The sequence below is a fragment of the Rhincodon typus genome, chromosome 22 (genome assembly GCF_021869965.1).
Source record: "Rhincodon typus isolate 14 chromosome 22, sRhiTyp1.1, whole genome shotgun sequence".
Taxonomy (NCBI): domain Eukaryota; kingdom Metazoa; phylum Chordata; class Chondrichthyes; order Orectolobiformes; family Rhincodontidae; genus Rhincodon; species Rhincodon typus.
The window spans coordinates 5874153-5893583 of NC_063353.1; the positions used below are offsets into that span (position 1 = coordinate 5874153).

Below are 19431 nucleotides of genomic sequence, written 5' to 3' on the forward strand. Positions count from 1 at the left end.
CACAGTAGCACTCAAACTCAATTGTAAGGCAATTTGCAATTCAAACTGTGGTTTGTGCCTTACTAGTCTCTGAGGAGGGAAGTTAGCAGTAGCCATAAACCAATGAGGTGATGATTGGTGTGCCAAGTTGGTATAATTATTCTTAAGTGACTCTAACTTCTTGTAAAGTGCAAAGCCCATACAATTGACTTTGTGTGGAAAGTCAGTCTTTTTTGTAATTGATTTGAAAGACTATTCACATACTGCCTTTTAATTCAGATGCATTCTAAATTACAAAGCAATTTAGGTTTGAATAGCACATGGCTCCTTTAATGATTTGAAAATCCTGAGGTTCAAACCCATGTCGTTTCAGAAAATATAGTTGAAAGTACAATAAGTTGACTGGCAGGTGATGAAACTTTATAACACATTCATACCTTCACAGAGGCTCTAAGCACACTGGTGTATCTCACTACAAAGTTAGGTACACCTATGTTTTTAACGTGCAGCTGTTATCATGACTGGTTCCCTAGTATTATCTGAAACAGAATACAGTTAATTTGCAATGGTAAGATGTAGAATTCTGAATTCTTTCCGAGACAATTTAGATTACATCAAATTTGAATTAACTTGACCTCCTTGTTTAGTTGGGAGCGCTATTATTCATTCTGTAGTGACTTAATTTGATCACGCTTAACATTAGATGGTATCTCATAATACTTGGTACATATATACCAATCAGCAAACGGATAGACACCTATTCAAGCCTCTGCTGAGTTTATTCACTGTGGAAGTGCATGCACACTAAACTCATGGGTTGTCAAACCTTCCGGTTTATTTACTTGTTTCTGGAACCAGATTTTGTCATTCTAAGTGACAATAATGCAAGCTGCCTTTCTTGTCTTTGCTAGACATTGCTCCCATCTCTTTCTGTCTTTCTTTTATTACATGAAGATCCTCCCGTCCTCAACACACTCCCCTCCCCACCCCCCCGCAACAAGTTCAGTAAATAAACATGTTGGGGCTGCATTTTAGGAGTTGGTGGGAATGCTGGAATTGTATCACAAAAATAAAAGGAAGCTTTTGTTTTCTAAGGCTATATGTGAGAGTCTGAACATCACTCGGAACCCAGTTCAGTCAGGAAACTCTTCATTAGCGCTTCCCACACGTGGTCGCCAGATGTGTCTATAAAGGAGGAATTGAGTAGATTTTAGGTAATAATCTGTCTTTGTTTTCCTGATATTGTTTTAAAGATTGACTTTGAAGCATGTATGTCTGCGTTTCCAAACTGAATCTGCAACTCACCGGCGACGTTATCCCGCAATGACTACTCCCACAGCATCTTCCTAGTCAGTGCTAGGGCGCCGATCAGAAAGAAAAGTCAGCGCGGATCCATTAAACACAGAGAAGATTGATATTGTTAATTAATCTACATTTTAAATAGTAATTATGTCATCCCCTGAGACCAGGAAACAGATCAAATTAAAAATTAAAATGTGATTCAGTGCTCGGCTATATAAAATAGTGATGCACCACCTTTTGACCTGTCCCTGCCTAGTGCAATCTGCTAGAGAGTTATTGGGGAGGTCAGAGACCGGTTTGCTGGTGCTTTTAGTGATTGGCAATGCCACTCTGTACCCAGACGTTAGCACAAGGTAATAAGTTACCCATTGATATGAGAGGTGAGTGAGCGGGAGAATAGTCAAGCTCCTGTGAACTGCTACAATCAATGATGATAACTGTTTAAAACTATAAGTTTGGCGCTGCCTGGTGTCTAACCTATCCTCCACCCCTTCCCAATCCCAATGCGTTTTTGGTGGAACAAGCAAAACTTTGCTGCTTGAGTTTCAACACGCCTGTTTCCCTGTCAGTTTAATCTGAGAGGAAAGCAGTAATTCTGTATAAAGAAATCATTTTCACATCGTTATTTAAAAACATTTTTTTAGCTGAAAATCTGCGGGGAATATCTCCCATTATCCGTTAGTCATCTCCGCTAATTAAGTTTCTACTTGAAGTAAGGTAGAATCTGTTAGAAATTAACACTGCTCAGTTTTTCAGGTTTGATCAGCCGGCTACAATGGGGAGCTTTCAAAACATACATATGGTCCTGCTAAGGAATTGATTAAGTGAAGTCCGGATGAAATTCAAATCCTTTGATTTGACCTTTGCCTGGCCTGAGAGGTTGCAATTTCGCTTAACAATTTCCTTTTGTTCTTTGTTACAGTTATTAATCCAACATGAGGCTCGAATTAATCAGGGTAATGCGTTGTTACATCTTTAATTCACAGCCCCACTGTTTGTGTCTTTCTTAATTAAAGCAGAATGGTAGCATGCTGATATTGGCCTCCCTTGCTCATCACAGAGGGAAAGGCTAAATGGGCAGGATGAGATTAGTCCAAGGTTCCACTTAATTGTTTTCTCTCTCTCTCTCTCTCCTTTTATTCTTTTTAAATGAAGGCTGTGAGCGAACATGCTAATTCCAAACAGTGGCAGGTCTGAGCGGGGGTGCAGTTCCGCGCTGTCTCTCTTATGCCTTTAGAGGTCACTACATTTTGAGGCCTCAGTCGTTTATTAAAGATCGCGGGATCTCCCCCCACACACACTCCCTCCAGCTCTTATTTTTCCCTCTCTCCTACCATCCCCCAGTGGTACTGTTTGATGTGATAAAGGAGAAAAAGTGTTGTCTAACGCTCTGAAGGCTGGTTAATTTGCGCTAAGCAGATGAAAACAAATGCGGTACATCATATTTCATTAGCAGTCCTTGTTTAGCTGCCCTTCGTTTCTAAGTGCTCCAAGCTTTGCTCAGTGGAAAGCGACAAGCGTCCAGAAAACAAAGCCGGTTCCCCACCTTCCTTGCGTTGTAAATTACCTTTCGGGCCTAACTTCAAGGGGCAGAGTCCGGGATTCGGTGCTGATACAGTTTTGACTACTCTGTCTCCATCAGGAGAATGGAGATCATTGTGCCGTCCTGCATTTGAGTCATTTTATTTAAGATGCCAAACAATAGGCTGTTGATTGGAGGGACAAGGAGGGAACAATAAACTTCTGTGTCACATAATAGACCACCATTTGCAAGCTCCGCTTTAGCAGGGCCCTTTCTATTGTACTTTTTTTGTGTACAAAAATGGATTTTAGGAGGAGGAATATTTTGCTGAGGTATGTCATTATTTTGCAAATTTCTATTATCTCATCATGTTGTCTTCATTGTAAATTGCAGCTAATTAGCAACCTAGTTAGGGCATGGGCTTTGAGCCTCGCTTTTTTTTCTGAAAGGAACACACAGATTACCACACTACAAGAGAAGAAGGAATAGAAAAAGGAGATTAATCTGGTTACCTTGGCAACCCTCGCTTCCATCTGTGAAGAACAATACATTTTTGTTTCCTTAGCTCAGTTCAAATCTGTTTTGTTTAGGGAAAAAAACGTGGCCTCTGTAACAATGCGGAATTCTGTCTGCCCAGCTTTAGCGGGTACAATTTCACTGCAGGTTAGGGTCTGGAGGGAATAGAAAGGATAAAAGGAGAGCGCTTGAGCACTGTCAAAGGTCGTGACCTTGCTACACAAAGCCAGGAGTTTTGCTTCCAAATCCCTTCTCCTGAAAAGCTCTTAATGAAATAATATACTATGGATTTGAACACCTTGCAGTCTTTATTAAATAACGACCCTCCGTTTTGAATGAAGTTGTCCCCCCCAGCCACCATCCCCGTTATACTTTCGTTCGGTCAGTTTGTGATCCTGATAGTTGGGATTACTGTGATCAACTTTCACTCATAAAGTTCATAGAGTTGTTTGATTCATTTTTTTTTGTTTTGTTTTGGCCTTGGCAGATTGATTTGAGTTGAGGGGTTGCCTGTCACAATTTTGATTTCAATCAACGGCGGAGTATCTTAACGGTTCTTCTGCGACCTGTCTGAAACCCAAACTGTTGTATCCTTTTGACAAGGCAGGTCTGGGGATCCTTACCCGTTTCCCTGACGGACGGGAGGAACCCGCCTCCCAATTTGTGCAGGGGCTTTGCCAACTTTGAATGGGATCTTTCAAGCAGATTGCTAGAGCATTGAGAACAGGTTCAGATCTACAGCGCTGTTAAGATGGGGATCCGTCCCTGACACCGTGCGCGAAGTACATCGTTTTAATTTGAATAGTCCTCCAAAATAGTGGGATTTAATTTGTCATTTCTACCTCTACTCTGACAGTCCCAACGCAACGCCACACAGGAAAAACTGGGTATGCTCAATGAAACCACTGTGCCCATTTCCTCCTACCTGCACTGGGTGAGGTATACCGCCTCTACCGTTAGTGCAGAGAGAACCAGGCAGGATTTATCCGGGACACTCCAGTTCCTGTTCCTTTTTCGATGGAATTTAAATACAATACATGAGCCTGCCCGTTCGAACCCAAAGTCAAACCGACTTTTAGCCGTAGCATTCACTGCAAACAGTCAGATATCAGCGGCTTGTCTACGTTAAATGTTTCAGCTCAGTGCTGTGATCACTTTCACCGGTTCCAGTGGGGGCAGATTAACTTTGCAAACACTTTCTGTCCAGGAGCCCATTGAAATTATTCTGCCTGCATAAGAGAAGATTTGCAGAGCTTTTGTATTGTTGATTATCGATACATACTTTTTGTGAGGGGCTGTTTAAATGGTCACATGCATATGTAGAGAAAAAGGTTCAATGCAAGAATGCTGGGGTGATGCATGTGTGAGGTAACTTGTAAGTATATTGACGTGTGTGCAGTTACTTGAAAGTGTGTGTATGTATGCCTGCCTACTTTGAAATGTTTATGTGCCTGTGTGCAGGAAGACTTGTGCGTACATACATGTGTGCTTTTTGTGTGTGTTTGTATACTTGTTTGCATATGTATGTGTACGTGTGCGTGGTTTATGTGCATATACATGGGTTCTTGTGTGTGAATATGTACATGGTTTATATGTATGTGTATGGCTTCATGTATGTTCATATGTGTACATGGTTTATGTGTATGTGTATGGGTTCGTGTCTATATGTGTGCGTGGTTTATGTGTGCATTCGGATTCATGTGTGTGTATATATACATGGCTTACGTGCAAAAGTATGAATTTGTGTGTGTTTTTGTGTACATGGTTTATGTATGTATGAGTTCATGTGTGTATGTATGTGTACATGACTTATGTACATATATAAGTTTAAGTGTGAATGAATACAAGGTTTATGTGCGTGTATATGAGTTCATGTATGTGTACTTGTATACATGGGGGCATGTGTGAGTGTGCTGTGTGGAGCATTTACTTTCTCGCGTTGCAGTTACCCCAGAGAGAATATTGTCGCTAGACAATGAAAGCTTTTATCTCCGCTGGCAGCAGCAACCGTAAACCCCATTGACCAAGGATGGTCAATATTTGTCGAATCCTTCAGTGTAATTGGAAAAGATTTTGCTCACGCACTTTGTAATAGCTGCTTCGGCTTAATGGAGCACAGGCGAAGGGAAGGAATGTTTTGATTTTGGCATAATAAATATTTTCCTGATAAACATGAGGGCAGAGGGTATACAAGTGAGGACTGCTGCGGATCCAAGATGCAAACTGGGAGTGCTGTCTGGCGGTCGCCACAACTGAGCCGGGGCAATTGACTGCGGTGTTGGCCCTGTGGTCACTAAGAACCTTAATGTTGTCCAGCTGCAAGGCAAAAAGTCTGGGTTTTATTTTTAGTGTGCACCGTGCCAGCATGGACATGGGCTACAGAGACTATTGAGGCATTGTCTGCTCGGCTTCCCAGAATAGCCCAGTTAATCACTTTGGCTTTAAAGGGAATTTCCTCATGGAATTCTCTCCAGAAAAATCTAATCAACTGACCTGCAGATTCCAACAATAAAAGGCCCTTTTATTTTGGGCGGGCTCTATACTGTAGGCTTTTGTGCTAAGTGAACCCTCCCAGTAGGAGTGGATAGTTGATTCTGTGTGTTGTGCGTTATGTGTACAGCCTTGTGTGCGCTTCTCACCAGATGCTAAAGTATATTGGCCACTTCTGTCTCAGTGCGTATATCATCTCACGTCAGGCTGCATTACCTGATTACCTCAGTCCCCAGTCAGATTGTACCTAGATAAGTCCCTGATATTATGACTTCCCCACGTTGAAACTGGGAGATCTGCTGTTATTCTCTCTAGTTGCAGCCCTATTTAGGAGAGATTAAAGAGAGTTGAGTGGGGCTCTCTTGCTGTTGCCTTCTCTCTCTCTCTCTCTCGTGCTAAAGTTAACTGTTAAAATTGGCACGGGGACTCCGCACGTTTCCATGGAGGTCGGGTTTAAACTTGATTTGATGACTTTAAAAAATTGTTGCCAGTAAATTTGCACCACTCTGGTGAGTGTGGTCCTACCGAGCAATAACAGACAGAGACCGAGCGGGTGAGTGACACGTTGTTTACAGGTTTCCTCGGAGGGGCCTCTGCTGTATTTCATCTGTCAAAGTTGCCTTTTCTTCCCCTTGACAATGCCCGATTGTTTTTGCGGAGAATGCAGGTTCCAAACGCAAGAGAATGCGGTGCTAGATTCGTCCTGCCAAATTCCGAGCTCTCTCGTTTTCTTTGCCCAGCGGTCACAAAGGATCCATAACTTACCATCAACTGTGAGCTTTTTTTTTGTATGCGTGTATGTGTGTGTGTGTGTGTGTGTGTGTGTGGTGCCACAAAGCTCCTCTGTTACTTGGCACATAAGCATTTTTGGACAATGAGCAAGCAACCATCCAGTGAGAGAGTCAGTCACGGTGACAGTGGCGAACGGGAGAGTGGGTAGCTGCAGTTTGATTATGTCTGGGGACTGAGTAGCAGTTACAACTCCGCGATAGAAGTTCCTCTGCAAGACCAGTTTTTGTTTCTGTTTTTGTTTGTTTTTTAACATATGTTTAAATTCCCCCCGCTTAGTTATTGTATTTTTAAAATTATCATTATTTTGTTTTGGGTCGTTCTTATTTACCAACAGAAGTTTCAGGGAGCAGCTGGCTCCGCGGTATGCAGAAATCGCCAGATTTAGTTTGAAACAATTGTTGGTGATTGTTTTGACAGGGTCCTACTTCCAGCATGCTCAGTGCTCCTGAATTACCTCAGGAATACCAAAGGTGAGTTAAAACTCGGGGAAGCGAAAGAAAGTTTTCACAAGGGCTGCTTTCACCCCCTTCTCCCTTCCTTTCCCCTTGTCGCTCGCTCTGACTGTTTTAAATACTGTTCAAAACATTCGAAAAGAAACTTAATGATAACCTTGATGCGTTCTTACTGACTCGTCTGCGAGGATATTTGAACTCAACGCGCCGTGTTTTAGTCTTCCTGAAAAAAAAGTCAATAGTTTGTGGAATGCTCCAGCACAGGAGGAGGCCATTCTGCCCACCTCTGCTAGCTCTCTGTTGAAAGAGATTTTTAATTCATACCTCCCGCCCCTCCTCGTATTGCTGCAAGCATTTTCAACGGGTTAAGGGGAAGCTTCAGTTTCTTTTCGGTATTACTGATCGCGGCATGTCACTGATGTAAGAGCCATGAGTTCGGCTGCTTCAGAGCCATTTGCTAAGCTGTCTCACTCCGGTCCGGAGACTGACTGAGGACCATGGCCCCGCTGTTCTGAGCCATAGTGAGGGACCACATCCTCGGTGGCCTGGCTGCCCCTGCTATCACATGACCGGACCATTGGCCAATGTTCAACACACCGCGTTTTGAGAGATGAACATTGGTTAGAACGCCTCAAAGCGTGGAGTAAATTCCTCATCTTCCTGTGTGAGCCTTATTGATAATTGATGGCAGTGTGACATTAAGGACTTTGTTCTTGCCTGCCTTTGGACAGGAAGCTGTGCTGGCAGCTTCTGCTCTGAGGCAGCGAGAAGACAAAGATTGCTTTGGTTTGTCCTAGGGAGCACAGGGTTGGATGGCTGGTGGGTTATATTATCATAAAGAGAGGGTTCTTCCAGCTCCCCACTTTAAGCGCTTGTTTACCCTCAGAATCATTAGCTACACATCTGTAGTTCAGGCCCCCAGCCCCTTTCAAAACCCCGTTACCTGTGGGATAGCGGGTTATTTTCCCCTAAAACAATTTGTTTCATCAAATGCCGAACAGCCGCGAGAGCAACGTTGCTTGAGATGTGTAGCAGTAGATCTAACACCTCTCTCTATTCCCACACACTCACCCGAAAACTTGATAACTTTGTATCTCAAATCGCTCCAAGTCTTGTTTGTCCTCTTTTTTTTCTTCGAAAGCGACCCCCTCTTCCATCCCAACGCAAAAAAGTAAAGAAAGTTATAAAGTTTAGAAATATGTCCATTATAATATGCACTGTCCACTACCTTAAGTTTGAGAATGCACAGTAGCAAAGTTTTCTTTGCACCTACAAAAACCTCTTATTTTTATATACTGGCAAGGGCCGAGACAAAAGTTCCTATTATGCTACAGTAAAATAAACAAAGTCTAATGGGCGATTGCATATCTCCATGTGGGCTTTTTCCCCCAGTAACTCAATTATTGGTATGTTCTCGGCGCGCTTTGGGAACAACAGTTTATTCAGCTGGACTCTCGCTGAATTTTAATACGTTTAATCCTGATTGTCAAAAAAAAAATCGGCCTATCCTCTATGCGAAGACATGCGTTCAAAAAATGTCACTGTTTTCAAGTACCTCCAGCTGAAAACAGAATGTATCACTTCCAGTGTTGTACTTCTGTCAGGGGTATAGATGACGTGACAACTGTGAGAAATAAATGATTAGGCAATAATTTAATATAATTCCAGTCAGTGCACCTTGAAGAAGGAGTTTCAAACCAAATATTTGCAAAAGCTCTGTGAAATTATTAAATCCAAGTAATTGACTGCTATTTAGCTGTTTGGGTATGGCGAGTCCTTTGGGATTTTAAGCATGTGAATAGTTTTCTTTCTGCTCATCAGAAATTATATACTTTTTAGCGAGAAGGCTTAGTATAAGTGAGGAAGTCGAGACTAAAAACATTTTAGCCGTGTATGCCTCTGTTCACTTTTCAATTCCTTAAATCTGTCCATTAAGGCCGGTACAGGGATGATTTTGTGAATCTTTTCACAGAGAAATAGATAGCCTTCTCCGCCAGAGTGTTGTGAGTTGCTGAAATACTTCAGTCCAGACTGAGTTGTCATTTTTTCTTGCAAGGTCCAGGTGAACAGGTTGTTAATAGATGCTTGATCTGCATAAAGAGGATGTGTGTATGAATATTCACACCTGTCCTGGGTGGGAGAAACATTTCCACATGAGCCTCACTGGAGCCCAAGGTGAGAAGCTACATGATTCCAGAGTCAGAATTCAGCAACTGAATGCCTTTTGGTACAAATCATCAGGAGCAAGGTCACAATTGAATGCCACAACTCACCCTCCGAGACTATGTGAGGAAGGATATGCAGACGGAACAGCAAGTTTGGGGAACGGCAGTTTAAGATCTGCTTACAGTGAGCAAACAGAAAGGTGAAATAGGAAATGGTGGGGAGAGGATAAGATCCAAGTCTGTGTAATGTTTGCTGTTGAATTGCTAGATTTGTTTGTATTACTGAAATGCCTTGATAAATGAATAATGCTAACATGTCAGGCACAGCTTCTATTTTTGCAAGTTTCGCTTGTTGTGGTTTTGCATTGCTCAACCTTCCATTTTTGAAATCAAGCTTTTTTTAAGTCGAGCTTTTTGCTACCATTATTATCCAAGTCACTTTGGGTGGCTGACTTAATCATGTTTCCCAGTTCCTCTAAGCACCCCTTTGTTGCTTGACTCCTTGAAGATGCTCACTCGAATGATGGTAGAAAGGACTTGCATATAACATATTTTCCTTTGTCCCCACCCTTCAGCTTGGCTAGAGAAGAACCCCTCAAAGTTACAATCAGTGTGAAAACTTAGTTTCCATGTTCAGATTAGGCAATTTGTAAGGTTTTCTAAAGTTAACAAACTAAAAATGCTACAAACTCAGCAAGCCTGCTTGCACCTGAACTAAGACAAACAGAGTTAATGTTTTGAGTCCGATTTGATTTCTTCAGAAATCCACAGAATACCTCTCTGTTCAGATGCTACCGGACCTGCTGAGCTTTTCCAGTCCTTTCTGTTTTTACTTCAGATTTCCAAAATCCGCTGTATTTTGCTTTCATTTGGCAGTTTACACAAGGATTTTTCCTCCTCCACTTTTTCCTTGGCTAACTCGCTGTCCTCTTAACTCTCTTCTCCTCATCTCCTTCTCTTGTCTCTTTCTCTTTGTCCTTCCCTTTCATTATTATCCTTTGATTTCTATTCTCCCCATCCTTATCTCTACTTTCTCTTTCTCCCCCTTTCCCCTTCCTTATCCTCCTCATTATCTCTCCTTTTCCCTCTCCTCTTTGTCCTGCCACACTCGCTCTCTCTACCTCTACTGGAGATGTTGACTCCATGTATTTGGCACAGTTCTACAGGCTATTTATATCCAGTCAGTATCTCACATAACTTATTACTGTTATTAATGTGAAGCCCTTGATAATGAGTGCAGGCAGCCTATTTGGCTGTGGAAGGTGCCACAGTTCCGGTCTCCACTTGTCGAGTTGCCACTCACAGGGCTCCTAACTAATGGAAACGTGGGTATAGTCTCCACATGTAGGATCCCTACTGTTATCGCAGCTGAGAGCAGATGACTTCGCAGTCAGGCAATCTTCACAGTTCAGCGAACCAACAGGGTTTTCTTAAAGAAACCTTTGACAGTTCATAAGTGAACATCAGATAATTATCTGAGGGATAAAGGAATGGGTGAATAGGCTGAGAGGTGAGATGAAACAGTGAGGAATGAGATGTGTGTAGCAGAAATACCAGCACAGACCATCAGACTGAAAGTCCTTTTCCTGTGTTGTAACATTCTACGTAGTAATTCTATGATCAGCGAAGTGATTGGGTTTATTTTATGAGCAGCTGCACCTTGGGAATGTACAGGACAGAATGAGGCTATTCAGCCCATCCTGCCTATTGAATCTCATTATCCCATTCTTTCCCTACAGTCCTGCAAATTTTTCCTTCTAAAAGTCCCCATTGAATTTACTGTCACCATCCTTTCAGGTTGTAGATGCTAGTTTAGAATCACTAACGGCATAAAATAAATTCTTCATATCCCCTTTCTGGCTCTCTAACCCACAATTTTAAAACTGTCTTTCTGAATTACATACCTTTCTATCCGTGGAAACACTTTCAAAAGAAAATCTATTGAATGAAAATTCTTCATAAGTTTGAACACCACTATATAATGTTCCATTAACCTTCTCTGCTCTAACAATCTTAGCATCACTACTCTCGCCACATAACTAAAGTCCCTCAACCATGCTGTCATTCTGGTAAATCTCCTTTACATCCTGTCCGATGCACTGACATCTTTCATAGGGAGCACAGAACTGGATTTGAGTCCTTTCATGGAGACCTCAGAAATGTTTTTAAAAGGTTTAGCAATATTTCACTGATTTAGTATAAGATACCTATCATTTACAATATGGTAGGAAACACAATACTCCATTATATAGTAGAATAGTCTTTTAGTACCTGTTAAATTAATCTGACAAATGACAGACAATGGGAAAAGAATGCTTTCAGTAGCTATCTGTAACTGCATCATAAATACATTCCTTTTGAATGTTAACATATTACTGCACATAGAGTACACAATTTTTTGACAGTGTCTTTCACCTTAGAAAGCATGGCGAGGGTAACTGTGAGAATTGCCAGTGCTGCACACCATTGTCCTACCAGATTCAAGTGTTGATATGAATGGAAATAGTCAGTTTAGATCACGCTTATCCACAGGACCAGTCAACATTGCAGGCTGGGTGTAGAGTTTGCATCTGTTTTAGATGCAGACAGGGTATGGAGCCATCATTACTACGAGGGCTAATTAAACAATAACTTGATTGAGTTATATTCCTGGGCAAGAATATGTCAGCAGATCCCAAGCTCAGTGGTCAGCCAGCATGCCATGCATAGCAGCATTTTTAATTCTGTGCAGGAGTACTGCTCCCCCCTACTGTTGGTCAGGCTTTGGTTCCAGTGAAATGTGCACTAATGCTAGTTTATACCCACAGGCTTGAATGTCAATGTAGTTTTCATTCTCTTGGTATAGACTACATTATTAATACATTAAACACACAGAGTCCTTTTTGTTGATGCTTATGGGCCACACTAGTTACACGGCACATTTTAGGGGCTATTTTAATCCAATCCATCCAGTCAATACCAACGCATTCAGGTTGGAAACCTATGTTTACACCTCCTTGTTTAATATTTCTCTCCATTGACTTCAAATGAAAGCAAAATTGAGCAAGGTGTAAATCTTCATTTGATTTAACAATCTTTACATCAATAGAAAGGATGTTGTTAACATTAGATTGAAGTCAGACAGATTGAAATGTAAGGCCATGTGGATGAAGTAAAGAAAAAACCTCCAATTTTTTAAAGCATCTTTAAAGACCTTAAGACTTTTAACCACCTACATTGACAAAGACATATATCTGACTGGTAGTCACTAATGTAATGTAGAAAATATTGTCAATATGAACAGTGGGATCCTACAAGTAGGAATAAGATTAATGGCCCAATTAGCTGTTTTGATGGGACTGGCTGAGAGATGCATATTGACCCATCCTCTACTCTCATTCAAAACAGCTGTCTATGAGGACAGATGGGATCTCAGTTTAACATCTCACTTGAAATTTGGAACCATCAGTAGTGCAACGGCCTAGGTACCACAGCTAAATGTCAGCCACAATCATGTGCTCAAATCCATGTGGAAAACGAACACATAACTCTGTAGCTCAGAGGTAGGAGCACTACCAGTGAGCCAAACCTGGCATTTTATTTATCCCACATTCGATATGGCAAGCCCTCCAATTATGAAAGGTGTTTATATAAATATAAACATTTTATCTGTTATGCTATAATTAGTGGAAGGAACCTTGGTTGAAAAGGAGAAATTATTTCATGGTCCAATCCCAATCTCTCTCACACTCCTCAAACCAACCTACAGATGGATGGAAATTAGGTGAGGTCAGGTTTATGATTGGCTGTGATGTCATCACAGCCAAACAGTATTCAGTGTAAAGTCTTACATGTGTATAATATGCTGCCTGGGTGAGCTATGAAGATTGAGTGGTATCAACCTTTCTGTGCAAAATATTAGATTCTTGAAGAGTGATGAGAAATTTGAGAGGAAAAATGAAATACCTGACAGTGGGCTAACAGTAACTGAGTTTGGTCCCTGCTAAATATGATGTCAAACTTGCAGCTTTCAGTATAGCTCAGTAATATCAGTTCTGCACCACTTCTAAACAGTGACTGGTTGCAGTTCTGTGCCTGTAGTCTAATAGTACCAGTATTACGACTTTAGACTATTTTGTCAGGGTGCAATAATGCCATTGTTATGTTACTAAGCTAATAATCCAGAGCACATGAGTTCAGCGAACCCCTGCTCCACAGAGTTTGAGAATTTGGATTGAGATGAACTAAAATCTGGAAATAAAAAGTGACTGCAGAGCAGTTAGAACATCGTAACTGGTTCATTAATGGCCTTTGGGGAAGGGAACTTGTTGGCCTTATCTCCTCTGGTTTAAATATGACTCTATCCTCACAGTAACATAGGTGACTATTAACCAGCCCCTGATTTGGCCCAGTGAGATGCAAAGTTGTGATTCAAGATAATGATCCATTAACACCTTGGAGGTAACTGGTGAAGGAAATGCCATCCTTAACAGTGATGCCTACGTTCTGGAAGTAAATCAAATAAAAGGCACTTTAATAGATCTTAAAACATGACTGCATTTACAAAACTATTGGACTCACTGGACTTTGGAACTCCTCAGTTTTTATTTACAGAAATTGTGCATTTGATCTTCAGTAGTTGACTTCTGTTTGTTTGGATCAATTAACCAAAGTCTCACAAGGCCACAACAATTTCACTTCACTCTATCTGTGAATGGAATAGGTCATGTCTGACATGTACACTTGCTTCCTGAACAGGTTACATCTCTTCTTTCTGTTTGCTTCCTGTAGGATGTCTTCCAAGAGAGCGGCCTCTCCGTATGGGGAAACAGATGGAGAGGTAGCCATGGTGACAAGCAGACAGAAAGTAGAAGAGGGAGAAAGTGACGGACACTCTGCTTTCCATCCGCCTCTTCCACCAAGTTTTTCCAACAACCTTCACACAGAGGAACTACACACACCATCCACATTGAGCAGAGAGACTTTGTCTTGTGAGAGTCCAACATCTTTGCAAGACTCAACGGTATGTTGATCCTTACTGCAATGTGTGTACAGTTAGGCAAGAAGTGTCATTTTAGCCAGACTTGATTACGATAATGTTCTAACAAAAACCGAAATTTATAATTGTTATAACTTCTATCTAAAAGAACATCCATGGGTCCCAGTAGTGTTGTCATTTATCTTCCTATCACCAAGCGGTTGGTCAAATAAACCATATTTATTTCCAATCTTCTATTCCATTTTACAATTAATAAGCACATTTTTGAATGAAATCAGAAAAGTCACACTTTTCTTTCCATGCCTCTGCAATTTGTTTTTTTTTACTGGTTGCTTACACAATACTAAGGAATTTAATCTGTAATTCTAGGGCAATCCTGGAGTGTTTCCAAGCCAGGTTCTAGATTTCAGCTGATGAGAGCAGCGTTTGGAGAGTCCAGTCTCTGCTTTGACATTCTGTGCCCTGCCAACACTCGGGAGAATTTTTCCTGTCTAAAATAAATTGCTAGTCCTGTCCAAATTGATCAAAAAGGACTGACAAAGAAATGCGCTTTTAGTCTGCTTAAGTGCTGAGTACTGTGTTGGACGATTATGGTTTAATTTGCTTAAAATAATAAAGAAAACAGAAGCAGTCTATAATTGGCGAGGGTTAAATTGAAAAGAGTACCTCTTGAGTAAAAATAACTCGGTACTAAAACCGGTTTGTGCTTGTTTAATACACATGTACGAAAAATGGGCATAACATAGAGGGAAAAAGAAAAGCTTCAGTAAAGGAGAAAAGTATTACATTTGAGAAATATCTAAGAGGAAGTGAATCTAGTAATACAAACAACATGAGTTCTTTATTTCAGTTACAAAACGCATTACATTGGAAAACATTTGGCAATCCCTTTGTGTCTTTTAAAATTCCTCACTGAATTTGAATTTACCCAGATAAAGAAAGTGATTTTTTTTTAAACTGCTTTTGTTGGCTTCATTGCCAGATAGAGCCTGGGTTTCTAACAGGGTAAATTTCCCTATCTATACAATCACTGTATCCATTCCCACTGCGAAAGTGGCCACCCTCCCTGAGTGAGGCTGGAAAGTCTGCTGGCAATTTGTCCTGCATTGCGAGAACATCCTTACAGTCAGAACTGCATTGAGATTTTCCAAGCGTTAAACCTTTAGAGTTCGGGGAGTTCTGGGCTCAATCCGTACGTGAATAGAGCTGGGAAAAGTACAGTGTTAGACAACTCTACCTGCAATCCATCTCATTTCCAACAGAAAAATACCAAGGGGGAGAAAAGCCTATCTAACTTCCCACTGAAGGCTTTGTGGGGTTAAGAGTCTGTTAAAACATCAACAGTGGAATGGAATATAGGAACAGGAGGTCAGTCAGTACTGTTAAAGGCTGGCCCATATCACAATTGCAACAGCTAGAATAAAATCTAACCAAGTAACAAAGCATCTGTTTACTTTTCAACTGGCTTGGGAAGCCACTGTGCTATAATAGTTGTGACCTTACCTCTGGGCTAGAAGATTCAGCTTAGAGTCCCACCTACCCCAGAGGTGTGTCATGACACGTTCAAACAGGTTTAATATTTTCCGAACCAACATGTTCAGAGATGTTATAACATACATCTGGGACAGGGTAGGACTTGAACCCAGACCTCCTGACTCAGAGATGGGGACACTACCACTGCAAGAATCATTCCTCTGAACAGCTGGATTAAAATAATTATAATGATTTACTTGTTGAGCAAACAATGGGGTTGGGAGGTACGGTGGCTCAGTGGTTAGCACTGCTGCCTCTCAGTGCCAGAGACCTGGGATTGATTCCACCTTCAGTCGACAGTCTGTGTGGAGTTTGCATATACTCCCCGTGTCTGCGTGGGTTTTGTCTGGGTGCTCTGGTTTCCTCCCACAGTCCAGGGATGTGCAGGTTAGGTAAGTTGGCTGTGCTAAATTGCCCATAGTGTCGAGGGATTTGTAGGTTGGGTGGATCAGCCATGGGAAATGCAGGGTTACAGTGATTGGGTAGGGGGGTGGATCTGGTTGGGATTTTAATTGGAGGGCCAGTGTGGACCAGACGGGCTGAATGGTTTGCTTCCACACTCTGTAGGGATTCTATGTACAGACCGTTAAGAGGTGGAAGGTTAATTGATGAGCTTTCAGATAGGGTCTGACCAGACTTGTCAAACTTTTAATTACGAGTCTGATGTCCCACACCAGCTCTGGGTTCTGAGGGGAAAGGATGAAGTGGAGAAACAAGTCATGGTATAAAATGCTAAAAGAAAACTTGAAGTGAGGATGACCATGACCAGTTCAGTGGTAAGCTCATTCTCAGAATTAACAAATCGTTTAAAAAATACAATAGCAAAATAACTGAGGATACAAGAAACCTAGAGTGAAAAGGGAATGTGGCAGAAATATTCAGTAACTTCTGTGCAAAGAAACGAGAGGTAACATGAAAGCTTTCATTCGAACAGCCATGATTCTTGACTTGTCTACCAGACAGCGCTTATGACCCTGATTGTACTAGTGCATTAGTCATAAAGATGAAATGTTCAAAGGAAATGGAGGGAAAAATCCTAAATTTTTGGCCACTTTTCTGTGCCACTTCGGCTCTTTTTCAGATATATTTGTGACAGTATGCTGGAGGTTAATCTTTAAATCGTGGAGGGTCTAGAGCAATCCTGGAGAATTGGCGATCCTAATTCTGTAAGACTGGCTTTCCCACTGTCAAATCCAGCCCCTGATCCTGTGGATATTCTGACGCAACCAGATTTTTATAGCTCCTTCTGTGTGTGTGTGTGTGTGTGTGTGTGTGTGGTGCAGAGTAACTGCATTGTTGTTGGCATGGGGTGTGGGTCTGTAGAAGTAGGTTCACTAATACCTTAAATGTCAGGGGCTGGATCACATACTGTAGTCAATGAATTCAAATTCGTACAACGTCAATTTGACAGGAGCGTGTAGGGCAGATCAGTAGTCGATGTGCTTTACTTTTTCCTGACTACAGTGAAATTCTTCCATGTCTGTTTGTTTCCATGTATGTCAAAATGACCACATCATGATTTCTGGATAATCTTCGAACAATAACCAATCAGGCAGTATACTGGGTTTTCATTACTTGAGAAGTAAATCTCAGAACATAAAATGTGGCTTAATCAAGCACGTTGGATGAAATGACATCTATCCAGCAGCTTGTTTAATGTCAAGCTACAGGGAAAAGAAAGCTGATACAGAGTCAGGATCAGTGGATTATTTCAGATCTAAAACATCCTCTATGAGGATTGTGCCATTCACATATGTAAGATATTAAGTTTGCATAGATTACCTACAACCAAATCTGTTCTGACTGGCAGAGAAGTTTAGAGAGATTTACATTAGAGAATTGAGAGAGCTCCAGGGTTTTGTTGCAGCAATTGTACAAAGTGATGTACAGTGTAAATCTATTGGTGTGTCCCTAGATAGTGCAGAGCTTACAGCCTTTCAGAGCACAGATTACTGTTTTATCTTGTCATACTGAATTAACACACTGTTAAACAGTGGTGACCTGCTCATTGTTGAGAATTGCAGCAGTGAGAAGATGATGTAGTGACAATATTTAAATCTTTCTTTCTCTGTGGATTGTTTTTGAGTTCCATCGTGGCAGCCTGCATGAACAGGTGATAGAAAATTATTGGCAGAGCCTCCTTACATAGTTTTTGACTTTTTTGACGCATATTTCCCAAAGCAAGGGGGCCATATTACAGATTATCACCAACATTCTGGAGAAATATCTTTTTGCTCAGAGAGTGCTGAGAAGTTGGAACTCATTACAACAAGTGGCTGTGAAATATAGTGGAAGTTAGTTAAGTACATGAGGGACGAAGGTATAGAAGGTTATACTGAAAAGGGTTTGATGTAGGGAATAGGGAGAACCCTCGTACAGGGATGAAATGAAAGCACAGACCTGTTGGACCTACTGGCTTGTTTCTCTGCTGTGTGTAATGTTTGTTTGAAGCATAAAATTAAATAACACCAACTCAATAATTCTGATGCAGTCCAAGTGAAAGAGGTGAAAGGCCAGATAAACTTTTCAGTATGAATGTGGAATACTAAATAAGCTTGTTGCCAAATAGAATCGCTTCTTGTGAGGACTTTAAGTGAAGCAAGCATTCTCTGTGTGAAATAAATAGGTGCTGATTTGCAGTCTTAAAAGCTTACACAGTAAGAGATTCTGAAGTAAGTTTTTTTAGTTTTGAGCAAACCTATTGTTGGCTTAGTGAGTCCAGTTGGAAAACATAAATCTATGTTCAATAACTGGGGGTGGGATGGTGGCTCAGTGGATTCGCACTGCTGCCTCACAGTGCAAGGGACGCGGGTTTGATTCCAGCCTTGGGTGACTGTCTGTCTTTGTGGAGTTTGCACGTTCTCCCCATGTCTGCGTGGGTTTCTTCCCACAGTCCAAAATGTGCAGGTTGTGTGGATTGGCCATGCTAAATTGCCCATTGTGTGTAGGGATATGCAGGCTAGGTGGATTAGCCATGGGAAATTCAGGCATAGGGTAGGGGTTTGGGTCTGGATGGGAAGCTCTTCAGAGGGTCAGTGTGGACTCAATGGGCTGAATGGTCTGCTTCCACACTTTAGGAACTCTGTGAACTACATTTCATTGTTCAAAAGGGACTGATGTATGGCATGTACTTGTTTGTTGAATCCTGCAAACTACATAAGACCCAGCTTTGAACTGTTGCTCCTTATGTCAGTTAGAATTATGTTGCTTTTTTATGAATTGGCCCCGAGATGTTCTCCTTATTTCAGTTGTTTCACCTGCATTACAATATGTCTAGCCTTGTAGAGTTTGTGGTTTGGGATATAAGGGTTATTGTCCTTACTTGTGCCATTCATTGCTCGGATTTCTGTAGGCTTGGGGTCTCCCACTTCTGTCAGTATCTGCTCATCCTTTATGTCCTTGACTTGGGTTCTGGTTGTGGGCTTGGTACTGGTTCCCATCAGATCATAGCTCCTTATATTTGCAATGTTTGTAAGGAAGAAGGTGGGGAAAAACAGTTTACTTTAGTGTTGGGAGCTGGTTTTCGCATTGGATGTTGGCCTTGAAATGTGATTGTGGATCAGGGCAAGTCTGCATCAAAAGCAGGGTTTCGTAAATCAAGTTTAGAATTAAGTTTATTATTCTGGGGCTGTCACAAAGTTGGGATGAAGAAGAAACACCCTCCCCACCATGGAAAGTTAAATCTTATCCAGCTTTGACCTG

The 19431-nt window shown here is 41.4% G+C and overlaps 1 protein-coding gene across 3 annotated transcripts in view; it reads left to right on the forward strand.

Moving 5' to 3' along the window:
- Nucleotides 1-19431, forward strand: part of sox5 (SRY-box transcription factor 5) — a 384119-nt gene that overhangs the window by 83793 nt on the left and 280895 nt on the right. For 2 of the 3 annotated variants that reach the window (XM_048610486.1, XM_048610485.1), the window contains exon 2: nucleotides 13989-14220. In XM_048610486.1, coding sequence (XP_048466443.1) covers nucleotides 13990-14220 — 231 coding nt within the window. In that variant the 5' untranslated portion in view covers nucleotide 13989. Of the gene's footprint in view, nucleotides 1-6328; nucleotides 6363-6476; nucleotides 6583-7018; nucleotides 7072-13988; nucleotides 14221-19431 lie in introns of those variants that run through there. The other variant, XM_048610484.1, reaches the window with a different exon arrangement.